The 15,069-nt window shown below is 41.5% G+C and overlaps 1 protein-coding gene and 1 non-coding gene across 17 annotated transcripts in view; both read left to right on the top strand.

Annotated features, from left to right (window-relative positions):
* The window catches only part of Nek5 (NIMA (never in mitosis gene a)-related expressed kinase 5), a 51,804-nt gene that overhangs the window by 11,680 nt on the left and 25,055 nt on the right, over positions 1 to 15,069 (top strand). For 15 of the 16 annotated variants that reach the window (XR_003947309.1, XR_003947310.1, XM_011242145.2 and 12 more), the window contains exons 6-10: positions 39 to 109; positions 2,491 to 2,577; positions 3,790 to 3,844; positions 5,699 to 5,899; positions 5,976 to 6,058. Coding sequence is in view for 14 of the 16 variants with exons in the window: in XM_011242145.2 (XP_011240447.1) it covers positions 39 to 109; positions 2,491 to 2,577; positions 3,790 to 3,844; positions 5,699 to 5,899; positions 5,976 to 6,058 (497 nt within the window). In the remaining 2 variants the exon portion in view is untranslated. Of the gene's footprint in view, positions 1 to 38; positions 110 to 2,490; positions 2,578 to 3,789; positions 3,845 to 5,698; positions 5,900 to 5,975; positions 6,059 to 15,069 lie in introns of those variants that run through there. The other variant, XM_011242149.3, reaches the window with a different exon arrangement.
* LOC115487060 lies at positions 6,651 to 6,759 on the top strand. Its single transcript, XR_003947726.1, has one exon. It is a non-coding gene; the product is annotated as a small nucleolar RNA U13 (small nucleolar RNA).

Below are 15,069 nucleotides of genomic sequence, written 5' to 3'. Positions count from 1 at the left end.
CTTATCCCTTTTTTAATACAATGTTTCTTCATTCTTAGAATATTTTTCTTAGCAAGAATGGAATGGTTGCCAAGCTCGGGGACTTTGGAACAGCAAGAACACTGAATGAGTGAGTACTTGTAAATTTCCAGTTTTCCTTCTACTCGAAAAAACAAAGGGTTTGTTTTGAGGCATCATGAATTAACGGTAAAAGTTTCATTATCTCCACAATTTCAGGTGACTATGAATGCATTAAATCATTTGACTGTCTGCAGTTAAAATTCTGGAGGTTTGGGTTTGATAAATGAATCAGGGGTTAAAAGTACTTGCTCCTCCTTGCAGAGAACTTGAGTTTGGTTCCCAGCACCCACTTCTGGGATCTCACCATTTCCTGTAACTCCAGCTTCAGGGTATGGTCACCCTCTCACACGTGCACACATGTGTGCACACACATGCACATATGTGCACACACATGCACTTATGTGCACACACATGCACATATATGCATACGTGCATATAAATGATGAAAGTATTATCAAGATAAATTGTAACTAACCAAATGGTGGGGATGTTCTAAAGCCTAGCAAAGCCGCATTCGTAAATATATTAGACTGTACAAAAAACCATACTTGGTTCTATGGACCTTTAGTGTCACAAGGAAATATTTTGCCATGTGATGTAAGCAGAGTGGAATTCTGGATTACAGAAACTGCGGGATGACAGCCATACAAAACCTATGTGTGGACACAGGTTGCGGGGGTGGGGGTGGGGAGGGGTGTATCTAGTTTAGCAATGGGTTTTTGGGATACTCAGACTCTGGGTGACTTAATTTTTTATTCATCCAATTTTTTTTCCCTTGATGGTCCTGGGGTCTAATTCCCCAGCCTTTCACATGGTACACAAGTGCTCTACCACTGAACTATCTCCCCAACCTAATTCGCTTTTATATTTTCCAAATTTTAGAGCATAGAACTGCATTACACTGACAGCTAGAAAAACAGAAATCTTGTTATATCTAAAAGATTTATTAATAACAATTATGTTCCTTGTGGAATATTTAAGTCATAATATATGTAATTATTATTACTACTACTATTATTATTGTTGGTATTCATATTACTTCTTTGCTGTGCTATGGCTCAGGGCAATCACTCTACCACTCATTCACATACCTAGCCATAGGATGTGTTTACATTAAAAAAATATAGACCTATTTGTAGCTATGTCTTAGTTAAAGTTTTACTGCTGTGAACAGACACCATGATCAAGGCAACTCTTATAAGGACAACATTTAATTGGGGCTGGCTTACAGGTTCAGAGGTTCAGTCCATTATCATAAAGGTGGGAGCATGGCAGTGTCCAGGCAGGCATGGTGCAGGAGGAGCTGAGAATTCTACATACATCTGAAGGCTGCTAGCAGAATACTGGCTTCCAGGCAGCTAGGGCTAGGGTTTTAAGAAGCCTACACCCACAGGAACCTACTCCACCAAGGCCACACCTACTTCTACAGGGCCACACCTTCCAATAGTGCCGTTCCCTGGGCCAAGCATATACAAACCATAACAATATATGTGTACAGATTTTAATATATTTTTAATAGATACATTTATTTTATCTGTATGCATATTTTGCTTGCATGCCTGCATGTATGTATGCTATATGCATGTCTGGTGCCTGTGGAAGTCAGAAGAGGGCATTAGATCCTCTGGGACTGGAGTTAGAGATGATTGGGAGCCATGATGTTGAGTGCTGAGAACTGAACCTAAGTCCTCTGTGAGAACAAGGGTTTTTAACCACCTTTTTAAATCTGTGTATATTTGTGTGATATATTTGGGGTCTAATGTAACTCAAGTTATTCTTTAACTTGTAATGTAGCTGAGGCTGGCCTTGAGCTTAATTATGCCTCTACTTCCCCAGTACTAGAAGCATCAACTCTCTGGCTTTCTTGCTCTGTCTGTCTGTCTGTCTGTCTGTCTGTGTATGTGTGTGTCTTCGTCTCTGTCCCTCTCTTTCCATATGTATATGTGTGTGTTTACATATGTGTGTATATATGCATTTTAGAGGTTGCTTTTGTTTTGCTTGTTGAGACAAGGACCTCTCTATATATCCCTGGCTGTTCTGGAACTAACTCACTATATAGAGAGATCTGGCTTTCAGCTCACAGAGATCTGCCTGCTTCTGCCTCCCAAGTGTTGGGATTAAAGGCACGAATTATCAGACATGATTAGGGGTTGAATTGTAAGGGTAAAAACTTATTGTCTTTGCTAGTCTGTGGTTCATATGCAATGTCTTACTTTCTTCTAATATGTGTGTGAATACAATTTTGTTATTCATGTTTACAATTTTCCTTGCCTTTCTCACTAATTAAACTTTTTTTGAACTCACTTTGTAGACCAGGCTGGCCTCGAACTCAGAAATCCGCCTGCCTCTGCCTCCCAAGTGCTGGGATTAAAAGACGTGCACCACCACGCCCGGCTTTAAACATGTTTTTTATTTATTTTAATTCCCTAGCTCCATGGAACTTGCTCAAACATGTGCTGGGACACCTTACTACCTGTCCCCAGAGATCTGTCAGAACAGGCCATACAACAATAAAACGTGAGTTGCTCTTGGTTGGAGAATATCGGTCAAATCTGGTGGATGGCACTGAACTGTAGAGACTGATGTTCTAATCTCTTTTCTCCTGGTCCTGGTGCCTTTTCTTTTTCTTCATGTGAATTCCAGTGGCAAACTGTGACGAATAATATTCCCTGAAGCCTTTGGACTTAAAACAAAGCAATTTCTCTTCATTTAAAGATATAAGAAAAAAAAGACAAAAAAAAAAAAAAAAAGACAAAGAGTAACATTATTAGGGCTGGAGAGATGGCTAAATGGTTAGCGTTCAGACCACTCTTGCAGAGGACCCAAGTTCAATTTACAGCCATGTGTCTGGTGGCTCACAACCACCTGCAGCTCCAGCTCCAGGGGATCTGTCACCTCTAGTCTCCATGGGTGCTTGCACTTACTTGTACACACATACACAGACACACAGAGACACACAACTAAGATTGTGTCCCCTAGGAGTGTCAGAAGGTACACCCACCCAAGTCTCACCAACATAACTGTCCAAACTCGACACAAGCAGACATAGTAACGTGGTCGGGGGTGGGATTGGGGAGGGGGAAAGCTTCTGAGGGTTCAGCTCTACACAAAAAACTACAGGCAAGGGAGGAAGGCTGGGAGTGGGAGAGACGGTCTTCTGTTGAGAGCGGACCAAGCCCAGCATGAATATGTGTGCCTTGACCTGAGCGGCCCGCCATGCCAAAGACCCTAGAGCCGTAGCTCTCAACCTTCCTAATACTGCATCCCCTCACTATTGCTCCTCATGTCATGATGACCCCAACTGTAAAAGCATTTTAACTGCTACTTCATAAGTGTAATCTTGCTACTGTTATAAACCATAATGCAAATATTTATGGAGATGATGATTTGTCAAAGGATCATGGTTCACAGGTTGAGAACCACTACTCCAGAGCCCCAGGCCCATGGAGGTATGCCAGTGCCTTCCCCTGGGGTGAGCTTCAGAGGCATGGCAAAGCCTTCCCTGGGGACAGAATGCAAATGTAGACTGTGTGCTGAGTATGTCCACCATTGCTTCCTTCCCCCTGGATGCCTCCAGCCTGTCTTCTGATCTTAGAATTGATGATGTATTTGAAAGCACCTGTAAACAAACGTTCTGACCTATAGCTACACACAGCTATATAAGAGGTAAAGAGTTCTACCAACAATCACCACCATTTTCTGGTCATGTAAAAGCTTTCTCTTCTCCAGGGACATCTGGTCTCTTGGCTGTGTCTTATATGAGCTCTGCACACTCAAGCATCCTGTGAGTATGTTCATCCTCATGTAAATCCTGGATTAGTAAACACATATATGTGAGATTAACTTCTAGGAGAAAAAAGGTTAATGTTTGATTTTATTAGATTGTTTCAAAATGACATCTATATGTGTGAGAGAGAAACAGACAGACAGAGGCAGAGAGACAGGGACTGATATATATATATAGCAGCGTGTGCCTATAGTCCCATCAATTCAGGGATTCAAGATGAATATGAACAGCAGAGAGGGAGCTCATTATTCTAAAATGTTAAAACTAAACCCAGGAGATGGTAGCGGGACTGCAGTTTACAGTCAGTTTGGGCTACATAGCAAGATGCAGAGTCTCTGTCTGTCTATCTACCAGCCTGCCCCCCCCCCCACACACATGCAGGGAGAGAGAGAGAGAGAGAGAGAGAGAGAGAGAGAGAGAGAGAGAGAGAGAGAGAGAGAGAAGATACATATTAGACTACAAGGTGTCTCACTAATACTATAAAGTAAAAGGTCCAAGTCAGAGACTAGCATGTGGCACATGCTCCCATTAGACATATGTTCTTTAGAGGTAAAGCATGTGTGGGTGGACTCTGTAGGAGATGAAGCAGACATCTAAGGGTCTTTCAGTTGTCACATGGGATGTGCTGATTGTTCCAGCGACAAGCCTTGACAACGAAGAAGCATTGTGATTTTTCCATGATTTATTGGAATCTGCCCACATATACCTGGCATGCAGAAAAGTTCCAAGGCCCCCAGAAGCAAATCATATATTCAGAGTAAACCATATTATTTGCATAAATGTCTTAGACAAAGAGAGTCACTCAACATTTAGGCAGGAGTGGGATTTCTCTGCAAATCTCAGGTCCCAGAGATTTCGGACAAAGCCAGTACTGTAGGCAGGACTTTCCTGGGATAGCTTGCTTGTCAGCTCTTGTCTACACAGATGTCTTCATTATTTCTGTTGCTAATGCCATACAGCTCACATCTGAACAAAACTTGCACTTTACTGCTACACTGTCATATGCAACATATTATATATAAATAAATGGTACTCTCGTACAGTAGAAGACTTTATTGTGGATAAGTTTATAAGTAAATATTTATGTTAGAGCATTTGAATAATCAAATGGTAAACTGTCACGTCAGTGTGAATCTCTCTGTAAAATTAACACTCTTGAGAAAACTATAAGGAAAAATACCTTTAGGTTGTGAAATTATACATATTTTTCTGTTTATAACTTCCCATGCCTTCCAGCTTTTAAATGTAAGTAAATAGTGTTTTGGTAGTAAAACATCAAGAATAATGGAAATGGTTTTAGTTAAAAATTAGGGATTAAGGTTGTAGTTCATAGGTAGATCACATACTGTACAAATGCAGGGCCCCGGATTCAACTGACAGCACCAAAACCAAAACCAAAATGAAGATACTAAAAGTATAAAACTGCTTTTAAGTAACATGGGATCTCTTAGATTAACTGCTTGAGGTATCCTCTTACAACAGATAGTGGATGACAGGATAGGGCAAAGCGTGCTTTCCACTGCAACTTAGAAATACTTGTAGGCTGGGGATGTAGCTCAAGGGTAGAGCATCTGCTGGAATGCTCAAGGCTCTGTGCTGATGCCAAGTACAATAACAGACAGACAGACAGACAGGATATGGGTAGGTAGGTAGGTAGACGATAAAGAAGACAGACAGACAGACAGACAGACAGACAGACAGAATACAGGTAGATAGGTAGGCAGGTGATTGCTAGACAGACAGACACACACAGACAGATAGATGAGCAGACAGCTCTTGCTTCCTGGTGTATTCGTTACTTTATCTGCCAGTACTTAGCTTGTCTCTGATGGGTCGCCTTTATCCTTTCAGTTTGAGAGCAACAACTTCCACCATCTGGTTCTGAAGATTTGTCAAGGACGTGTTGCTCCCATATCACCCCACTTCTCTCGTGACCTACAGTCCTTGATACCTCAGCTCTTCAGAGTGTCTCCTCAGGACCGGCCATCCGTTACGTCCCTTTTGAAAAGACCCTTTTTAGAAACTCTCATTGCCCGATCCTTGTATCCTGAGGTAGGTCTGGGGGTGACTCTAGATTTTGGTAGGGATTTTGGAAGTTAAGTCTTTGACATGTACATTTGATTTTTAGGTCTGTTCAAGAAGAATCCAGTCCCACGCTCACATGGAGAACATGGCCATTGGCCCCACAGCTTGTTGGAGAGTTAGTCCATGGTGGGATCATGTAACTATGTCATTAAAAAGCATGCGTGGGTGGCTGGGAGTAGTGGCATACCGCTTGCCTAGCTTGCACAAGATCCTGCCCGAGTTCCATCCTCAGTGTCACAAAAATGAAAAATTTTAAGCTTTATTTATTTTATGTATATGAGTACACTATAGCTGTCTTCAGACACACCAGAAAAGGTCATTCATCATATCCCATAACAGATGGTTGTGAGCCACCATGTAGATGCTGGGAATTGAACTCAGGACCTTTGGAAGAGCAACTGGTGCTCTTAACTGCTGATACATCTCTCCAGGCCCCAGATTTAATTCTCAGCAGGGCATCAACTGCATCTGTGATCGCAGCACTTGGGGAGCTGAGGCAAAAGGATCACAGGTGCTAGACCTCAGCCATAGCTGACCCTGAAAGAGAAAAGCCCAAAGCTATCATGTTACACTCTGTCAAAAAAAAAAAAAAAAAAAAAAAAGCCCAACCCCTTGAGGTTGGTGTGTTGCTCTTGGTTGTCAGGTTGCCCTTGACAATCATGAAGAGAGCCTGGCTCGATCTTTATAGAATGGGAGAAACAGAAAGCAGAGCGTCCATATCCTTATGTGATTTATAAATATGATGGTATGATGGGGTTTTTACACCACTGTGTGAGATGTGCTCGCCTCAAACCTTGTTACAAAACCATCAAATTAGCTTCAATATATATACACATATACATGTATATATATCTGTCTGTATGTGTGTGTGCGCGTGTTTGTATGTATGTGTGTGTATGTATGTGCGTGTGTATATATATATATGTGTGTATGTATGTATGTGTGTGCATGTGTATGTGTGTGTGTGTATGTGTGTGTGGTGTGTGTATGTGTGTGTATGTATGTGAATGTATGTGTGTGTGTGTATGTATGTGAGTGTATGTGTGTGTATGTATGTGTGTGCATGTGTATGTATGTGAATGTATGTGTGTGTGTATGTATGTGAGTGTATGTGTGTGTGTATGTGTGTGTGTATGTATATGAGTGTATGTGTGTGTATGTATGTGTGTGCATGTGTATGTGTGTGTATGTGTGTATGGTGTGTGTATGTATGTGTGTGCATGTGTATGTGTGTGCATGTGTATGTGTGTGTGTGTGGTGTGTGTGAGTGTGTGTGAGTGTGTGTGTGTGTGTGTGTGTGTGTGTGTGTGTAGAACAAACAGGCAGCCATGTGCAATGGAGAGCAGCGAGCTATGGATTATGGATTGGTTATCACACAAAGCTGCAGGAAAGCCGGCCTGGCTCTGTGTCCTTCCCCTCACCATAGCTGAGGACAGAAAGATCAAATCCTGCTTTGGAGAAAGAAAACTTATTAGAGAATCTGTTTAATCTTTCAGCATCCTTAACTGAGACTCTCCCCCTTCCTCTCTTTAGAATTAATTATGTCTGGTGTGTGTACATGTACAGCAGTGTTTCGTTTTCTTCCCACCTTGTGGGTCCCGGAGTTGAACTCAGGTGGTCAGGCCTCGTGGACAGCATCCTTCCTTACTCACTGAGCCTAGTCACAATCGGCCTCTTTTCCTCTAGCTTCTGGAGATTTCTAGGCAATCTTTGCCATCTTTGGTTTGAAGTTTCAGGACTCTAATCTTTGCCTTTATCACAAGGTGTTTGAGAAAGTTCTTCTCATATACTCACTCTCTCTCTCTTTCCTTCTTTCTTAAGATTTTAATGTATATATATATATGTATGTATATGTATATATATATAAAATGAGTACACTGTCACTGTCTTCAGACCTCTGGAAGAGCAGTCAGTGCTCTTAACCTCTGAGCCCCCTCATTTTCTTTCTTTCTTTTTTTTTCCCTAATAACAAATTATTTTATTATACTTCCAGTAGTGAGATTTTTTTCTATTTTTGATATATTTTTTTTAATTAGGTATTTTCCTCGTTTACATTTCCAATGCTATCCCAAAAGTCCCCCATACCCACCCCCCCCCCAATCCCCTACTCACCCACTCCCCCTTTTTGGCCCTGGCATTCCCCTGTACTGGGACATATAAAGTTTGCAAGTCCAAAGGGCCTCTCTTTCCAGTGATGGCTGACTAGGCCATCTTTTGATACATATGCAGCTAGAGACAAGAGCTCCGGGGTACTGGTTAGTTCATATTGTTGTTCCACATATAGGGTTGCAGTTCCCTTTAGCTCCTTGGGTACTTTCTCTAGCTCCTCCATTGGGGGCCCTGTGATCCATCCAATAGCTGACTGTGATCATCTACTTCTGTATTTGCTAGGCCCCAGCATAGTCTCACAAGAGACAGCTATATCTGGGTCCTTACAGCAAAATCTTGCTAGTGTATGCAATGGTGTCAGCGTTTGGAAGCTGATTATGGGATGGATCCCTGGATATGGCGATCACTAGATGTTCCATCCTTTTGTCACAGCTCCAAATTTTGTCTCTGTAACTCCTTCCATGGGTGTTTTGATCCCATTTCTAGGAAGGGGCAAAGTGTCCACACTTTGGTCTTCATTCTTCTTGAGTTTCATGCGTTTAGCAAATTGTATCTTATATCTTGTATATCCTAAGTTTCTGGGCTAATATCCACTTATCAATGAGTACATATTGTTCGAGTTCCTTTGTGATTGGGTTACCTCACTCAGGATTATGCCCTCCAGGTCCATCCATTTGCCTAGGAATTTCATAAATTCATTCTTTTGAATAGCTCTGTTGAGGGGCATCTGGGTTCTTTCCAGCTTCTGGCTATTATAAATAAGGCTGCTATAAACATAGTGGAGCATGTGTCCTTCTTACCGGTTGGGACATCTTCTGGATATATGCCCAGGCTCATTTTCTTTCTTTTTTTTTTTAACTATTTTTCTTTTTTTTTCCCATTTTTTATTAGGTATTTAGCTCATTTACATTTCCAATGCTATACCAAAAGTCCCCCATACCCACCCACCCCCACTCCACTACACACCCACTCCCCCTTTTTGGCCCTGGCGTTCCCCTGTACTGGGGCATACAAAGTTTACGTGTCCAATGGGCCTCTCTTTCCAGTGATGGCCGATTAGGCCATCTTTTGATACATATGCAGCTAGAGTCAAGAGCTCCGGGGTACTGGTTAGTTCATAATGTTGTTCCACCTATAGGGTTGCAGATCCCTTTAGCTCCTTGGGTTCTTTCTCTAGCTCCTCCATTGGGAGCCCTGTGATCCATCCATTAGCTGACTGTGAGCATCCACTTCTGTGTTTGCTAGGCCCCGGCATAGTCTCAGAAGAGATAGCTACATCTGGGTCCTTTCAATAAAATCTTGCTAGGGTATGTAATGGTGTCAGCGTTTGGATGCTGATTATGGGGTGGATCCCTGGATATGGCAGTCTCTACATGGTCCATCCTTTCATCTCAGCTCCAAACTTTGTCTCTGTAACTCCTTCCATGGGTGTTTTGTTCCCAATTCTAAGGAGGGGCATAGTGTCCATACTTCAGTCTTCATTCTTCTTGAGTTTCATGTGTTTAGCAAATTGTACCTTATATCTTGGGAATCCTAGGTTTGGGGCTAATATCCACTTATCAGTGAGTACATATTGTGTGAGTTCCTTTGTGAATGTGTTACCTCACTCAGGATGATGCCCTCCAGGTCCATCCATTTGGCTAGGAATTTCAAAAATTCATTCTTTTTAATAGCTGAGTAGTACTCCATTGTGTAGATGTACCACATTTTCTGTATCCATTCCTCTGTTGAGGGGCATCTGGGTTCTTTCCAGCTTCTGGATATTATAAATAAGGCTGCTATGAACATAGTGGAGCATGTGTCCTTCTTACCAGTTGGGGCATCTTCTGGATAAATGCCCAGGAGAGGTATTGCTGGATCCTCCAGTAGTACTATGTCCAATTTTCTGAGGAACCGCCAGACGGATTTCCAGAGTGGTTGTACAAGCCTGCAATCCCACCAACAATGGAGGAGTGTTCCTCTTTCTCCACATCCACGCCAGCATCTGCTGTCACCTGAATTTTTGATCTTAGCCATTCTGACTGGTGTGAGGTGGAATCTCAGGGTTGTTTTGATTTGCATTTCCCTGATGATTAAGGATGTTGAACATTTTTTCAGGTGCTTCTCTGCCATTCGGTATTCCTCAGGTGAGAATTCTTTGTTCAGTTCTGAGCCCCATTTTTTAATGGGGTTGTTCGATTTTCTGAAGTCCACCTTCTTGAGTTCTTTATATATGTTGGATATTAGCCCCCTATCTGATTTAGGATAGGTAAAGATCCTTTCCCAATCTGTTGGTTGTCTTTTTGTCTTATTGACGGTGTCTTTTGCCTTGCAGAAACTTTGGAGTTTCATTAGGTCCCATTTGTCAATTCTTGATCTTACAGCACATGCCATTGCTGTTCTGTTCAGGAATTTTTCCCCTGTGCCCATATCTTCAAGGCTTTTCCCCACTTTCTCCTCTATAAGTTTCAGTGTCTCTGGTTTTATGTGAAGTTCTTTGATTCACTTAGATTTGACCTTAGTACAAGGAGATAAGTATGGATCGATTCGCATTCTTCTACATGATAACAACCAGTTGTGCCAGCACCAATTGTTGAAAATGCTGTCTTTCTTCCACTGGATGGTTTTAGCTCCCTTGTCGAAGATCAAGTGACCATAGGTGTGTGGGTTCATTTCTGGGTCTTCAATTCTATTCCATTGGTCTACTTGTCTGTTTCTATACCAGTACCATGCAGTTTTTATCACAATTGCTCTGTAGTAAAGCTTTAGGTCAGGCATGGTGATTCCACCAGAGGTTCTTTTATCCTTGAGAAGACTTTTTGCTATCCTAGGTTTTTTGTTATTCCAGATGAATTTGCAAATTGCTCCTTCTAATTCGTTGAAGAATTGAGTTGGAATTTTGATGGGGATTGCATTGAATCTGTAGATTGCTTTTGGCAAGATAGCCATTTTTACAATGTTGATCCTGCCAATCCATGAGCATGGGAGATCTTTCCATCTTCTGAGATCTTCTTTAATTTCTTTCTTCAGAGATTTGAAGTTTTTATCATACAGATCTTTCACCTCCTTAGTTAGCATTACGCCAAGATATTTTATACTATTTGTGACTATTGAGAAGGGTGTTGTTTCCCTAATTTCTTTCTCAGCCTGTTTATTCTTTGTATAGAGAAAGGCCATTGACTTGTTTGAGTTTATTTTATATCCAGCTACTTCACCGAAGCTGCTTATCAGGTTTAGGAGTTCTCTGGTAGAATTTTTAGGGTCACTTATATATACTATCATATCATCTGCAAAAAGTGATATTTTGACTTCCTCTTTTCCAATTTGTACCCCCTTGATCTCCTTTTGTTGTCGAATGCTCTGGCTAATACTTCAAGTACTATGTTGAAAAGGTAGGGAGAAAGTGGGCAGCCTTGTCTAGTCCCTGATTTTAGTGGGATTGCTTCCAGCTTCTCTCCATTTACTTTGATGTTGGCTACTGGTTTGCTGTAGATTGCTTTTATCATGTTTAGGTATGGGCCTTGAATTCCTGATCTTTCCAAAACTTTTATCATGAATGGGTGTTGAATCTTGTCAAATGCTTTTTCTGCATCTAACGAGATGATCATGTGGTTTTTGTCTTTGAGTTTGTTTATATAATGGATTACATTGATGGATTTTCGTATATTAAACAATCCCTGCATTCCTGGAATAAAACCTACTTGGTCAGGATGGATGATTGCTTTAATATGTTCTTGGATTCGGTTAGCAAGAATTTTATTGAGGATTTTTGCATCGATATTCATAAGAGAAATTGGTCTGAAGTTCTCTATCTTTGTTGAATCTTTCTGTGGTTTAGGTATCAGAGTAATAGTGGCTTCATAAAATGAGTTGGGTAGAGTACCTTCTACTTCTATTTTGTGAAATAGTTTGTGCAGAATTGGAATTAGATCTTCTTTGAAGGTCTGATAGAACTCTGCACTAAACCCGTCTGGTCCTGGGCTTTTTTTGGCTGGGAGACTATTAATAACTGCTTCTATTTCTTTAGGTGATATGGGACTGTTTAGATGGTCAACTTGATCCTGACTCAACTTTGGTACCTGGTATCTGTCCAGAAATTTGTCCATTTCGTCCAGGTTTTCCAGTTTTGTTGAGTATAACCTTTTGTAGAAGGATCTGATGGTGTTTTGGATTTCTTCAGGATCTGTTGTTATGTCTCCCTTTTCATTTCTGATTTTGTTGATTAGGATTTTGTCCCTGTGCCCTTTAGTAAGTCTAGCTAAGGGTTTATCTATCTTGTTGATTTTCTCAAAGAACCAACTCCTCGTTTGGTTAATTCTTTGAATAGTTCTTCTTGTTTCCACTTGGTTGATTTCACCCCTGAGTTTGATTATTTCCTGCCATCTACTTCTCTTGGGTGAATTTGCTTCCTTTTGTTCTAGAGCTTTTAGGTGTGTTGTCAAGCTGCTAGTATGTGCTCTCTCCCGTTTCTTCTTGGAGGCACTCAGAGCTATGAGTTTCCCTCTTAGAAATGCTTTCATTGTGTCCCAAAGGTTTGGGTACGTTGTGGCTTCATTTTCATTAAACTCTAAAAAGTCTTTAAATTCTTTCTTTATTCCTTCCTTGACCAAGGTATCATTGAGAAGAGTGTTGTTCAGTTTCCACGTGAATGTTGGCTTTCCATTATTTATGTTGTTATTGAAGATCAGTCTTTGGCCATGGTGGTCTGATAGGATACATGGGACAATTTCAATATTTTTGTATCTGTTGAGGCCTGTTTTGTGACCAATTATATGGTCAATTTTGGAGAAGGTCCCGTGAGGTGCTGAGAAGAAGGTATATCCTTTTGTTTTAGGATAAAATGTTCTGTAGATATCTGTTAGGTCCATTTGTTTCATAACTTCTGTTAGTTTCACTGTGTCCCTGTTTAGTTTCTGTTTCCACGATCTGTCCCTTGATGAAAGTGGTGTGTTGAAGTCTCCCACTGTTATTGTGTGAGGTGCAATGTGTGCTTTGAGCTTTACTAAAATGTCTTTAATGAATGTGGCTGCCCTTGCATTTGGAGCGTAGATATTCAGAATTGAGAGTTCCTCTTGGAGGATTTTACCTTTGATGAGTATGAAGTGTCCCTCCTTGTCCTTTTTGATAACTTTGGGTTGGAAGTCGATTTTATCCGATATTAGAATGGCTACTCCAGCTTGTTTCTTCAGACCATTTGCTTGGAAAATTGTTTTCCAGCCTTTCACTCTGAGGTAGTGTCTGTCTTTTTCCCTGAGATGGGTTTCCTGTAAGCAGCAGAATGTTGGGTCCTGTTTGTGTAGCCAGTCTGTTAGTCTATGTCTTTTTATTGGGGAATTGAGTCCACTAATATTACGAGATATTAAGGAAAAGTAATTGTTGCTTCCTTTTATTTTTGTTGTTAGAGTTGGCATTCTGTTCTTGTGGCTGTCTTCTTTTTGGTTTGTTGAGGGATTACTTTCTTGTTTGTTCTAGGGCGTGATTTCCGTCCTTGTATTGCTTCTTTTCTGTTATTATCCTTTGAAGGGCTGGATTCGTGGAGAGATAATGGGTGAATTTAGTTTTGTCGTAGAATACTTTGGTTTCTCCATCTATGGTAATTGAGAGTTTGGCCGGGTATAGTAGCCTGGGCTGGCATTTGTGTTCTCTTAGTGTCTGTATAACATCTGTCCAGGCTCTTCTGGCTTTCATAGTCTCTGGTGAAAAGTCTGGTGTAATTCTGATAGGCCTTCCTTTATATGTTACTTGACCTTTCTCCCTTACTGCTTTTAATATTCTATCTTTATTTAGTGCATTTGTTGTTCTGATTATTATGTGTCGGGAGGAATTTCTTTTCTGGTCCAGTCTATTTGGAGTTCTGTAGGCTTCTTGTATGATCATGGGCATCTCTTTCTTTATGTTTGGGAAGTTTTCTTCAATTATTTTGTTGAAGATATTAGCTGGCCCTTTAAGTTGAAAATCTTCATTCTCATCAATTCCTATTATCCGTAGGTTTGGTCTTCTCATTGTGTCCTGGATTTCCTGGATGTTTTGAGTTAGGATCCTTTTGCATTTTGTATTTTCTTTGACTGTTGTGTCGATGTTCTCTATGGAATCTTCTGCACCTGAGATTCTCTCTTCCATTTCTTGTATTCTGTTGCTGATGCTCGCATCTATGGTTCCAGATCTCTTTCCTAGGGTTTCTATCTCCAGCGTTGCCTCGCTTTGGGTTTTCTTTACTGTGTCTACTTCCCTTTTTAGTTCTAGTATGGTTTTGTTCATTTCCATTACTTGTTTGGATGTGTTTTCCTGTTTTTCTTTAAGGACTTCTACCTGTTTGGCTGTGTTTTCCTGCTTTTCTTTAAGGGCCTGTAACTCTTTAGCAGTGCTCTCCTGTAATTCTTTAAGTGACTTATGAAAGTCCTTCTTGATGTCCTCTATCATCATCATGAAAAATGTTTTTAAGTCTGGGTCTAGATTTTCGGTTGTGTTGGGGTGCCCAGGACTAGGTGGGGTGGGAGTGCTGCGTTCTGACGATGGTGAGTGGTCTTGATTTCTGTTAGTAGGATTCTTACGTTTGCCTTTCGCCATCTGGTAATCTCTGAAGCTAGCTGTTATAGTTGTCTCTGTTAAGAGCTTGTACTTCAGGTGACTCTGTTAGCCTCTATAAGCAGACCTGGGAGGGTAGCACTCTCCTTGGTTTCAGTGGGTAGAGTATTCTCTGCAGGAAAGCTCTCTTCTTGCAGGGAAGGTACCCAGATATCTGGTGTTCGAACCAGACTCCTGGCAGAAGTTGTGTTCCACTCACTAGAGGTCTTAGGATCCCGTGGGGAATCCTGTGTGGGCCCTTGCGGGTGTCAGGCGACTCCGCTGGCCAGGAAGCCCTGGGCTCGAGTGGAGCGGAAGGGGCTTTTGTCCCGGGTCAGGCCCGGGCAGTCTGCTTCCCTATGTACCGCAGTCTCAGGTTCCGCGTGATTGGATTGGGGCCGGCACTGTGTTCCACTCACCAGAGGTCTTAGGATCCCGTGGGGAATCCTGTGTGGGCCCTTGCGGGTGTCAGGCAACTCCGCTGA

Source organism: Mus musculus, chromosome 8, assembly GCF_000001635.26.
Source record: "Mus musculus strain C57BL/6J chromosome 8, GRCm38.p6 C57BL/6J".
Taxonomy (NCBI): domain Eukaryota; kingdom Metazoa; phylum Chordata; class Mammalia; order Rodentia; family Muridae; genus Mus; species Mus musculus.
Note: the sequence above shows the minus strand (reverse complement) of the source record. Positions and strands in the feature narration are given on the sequence as shown.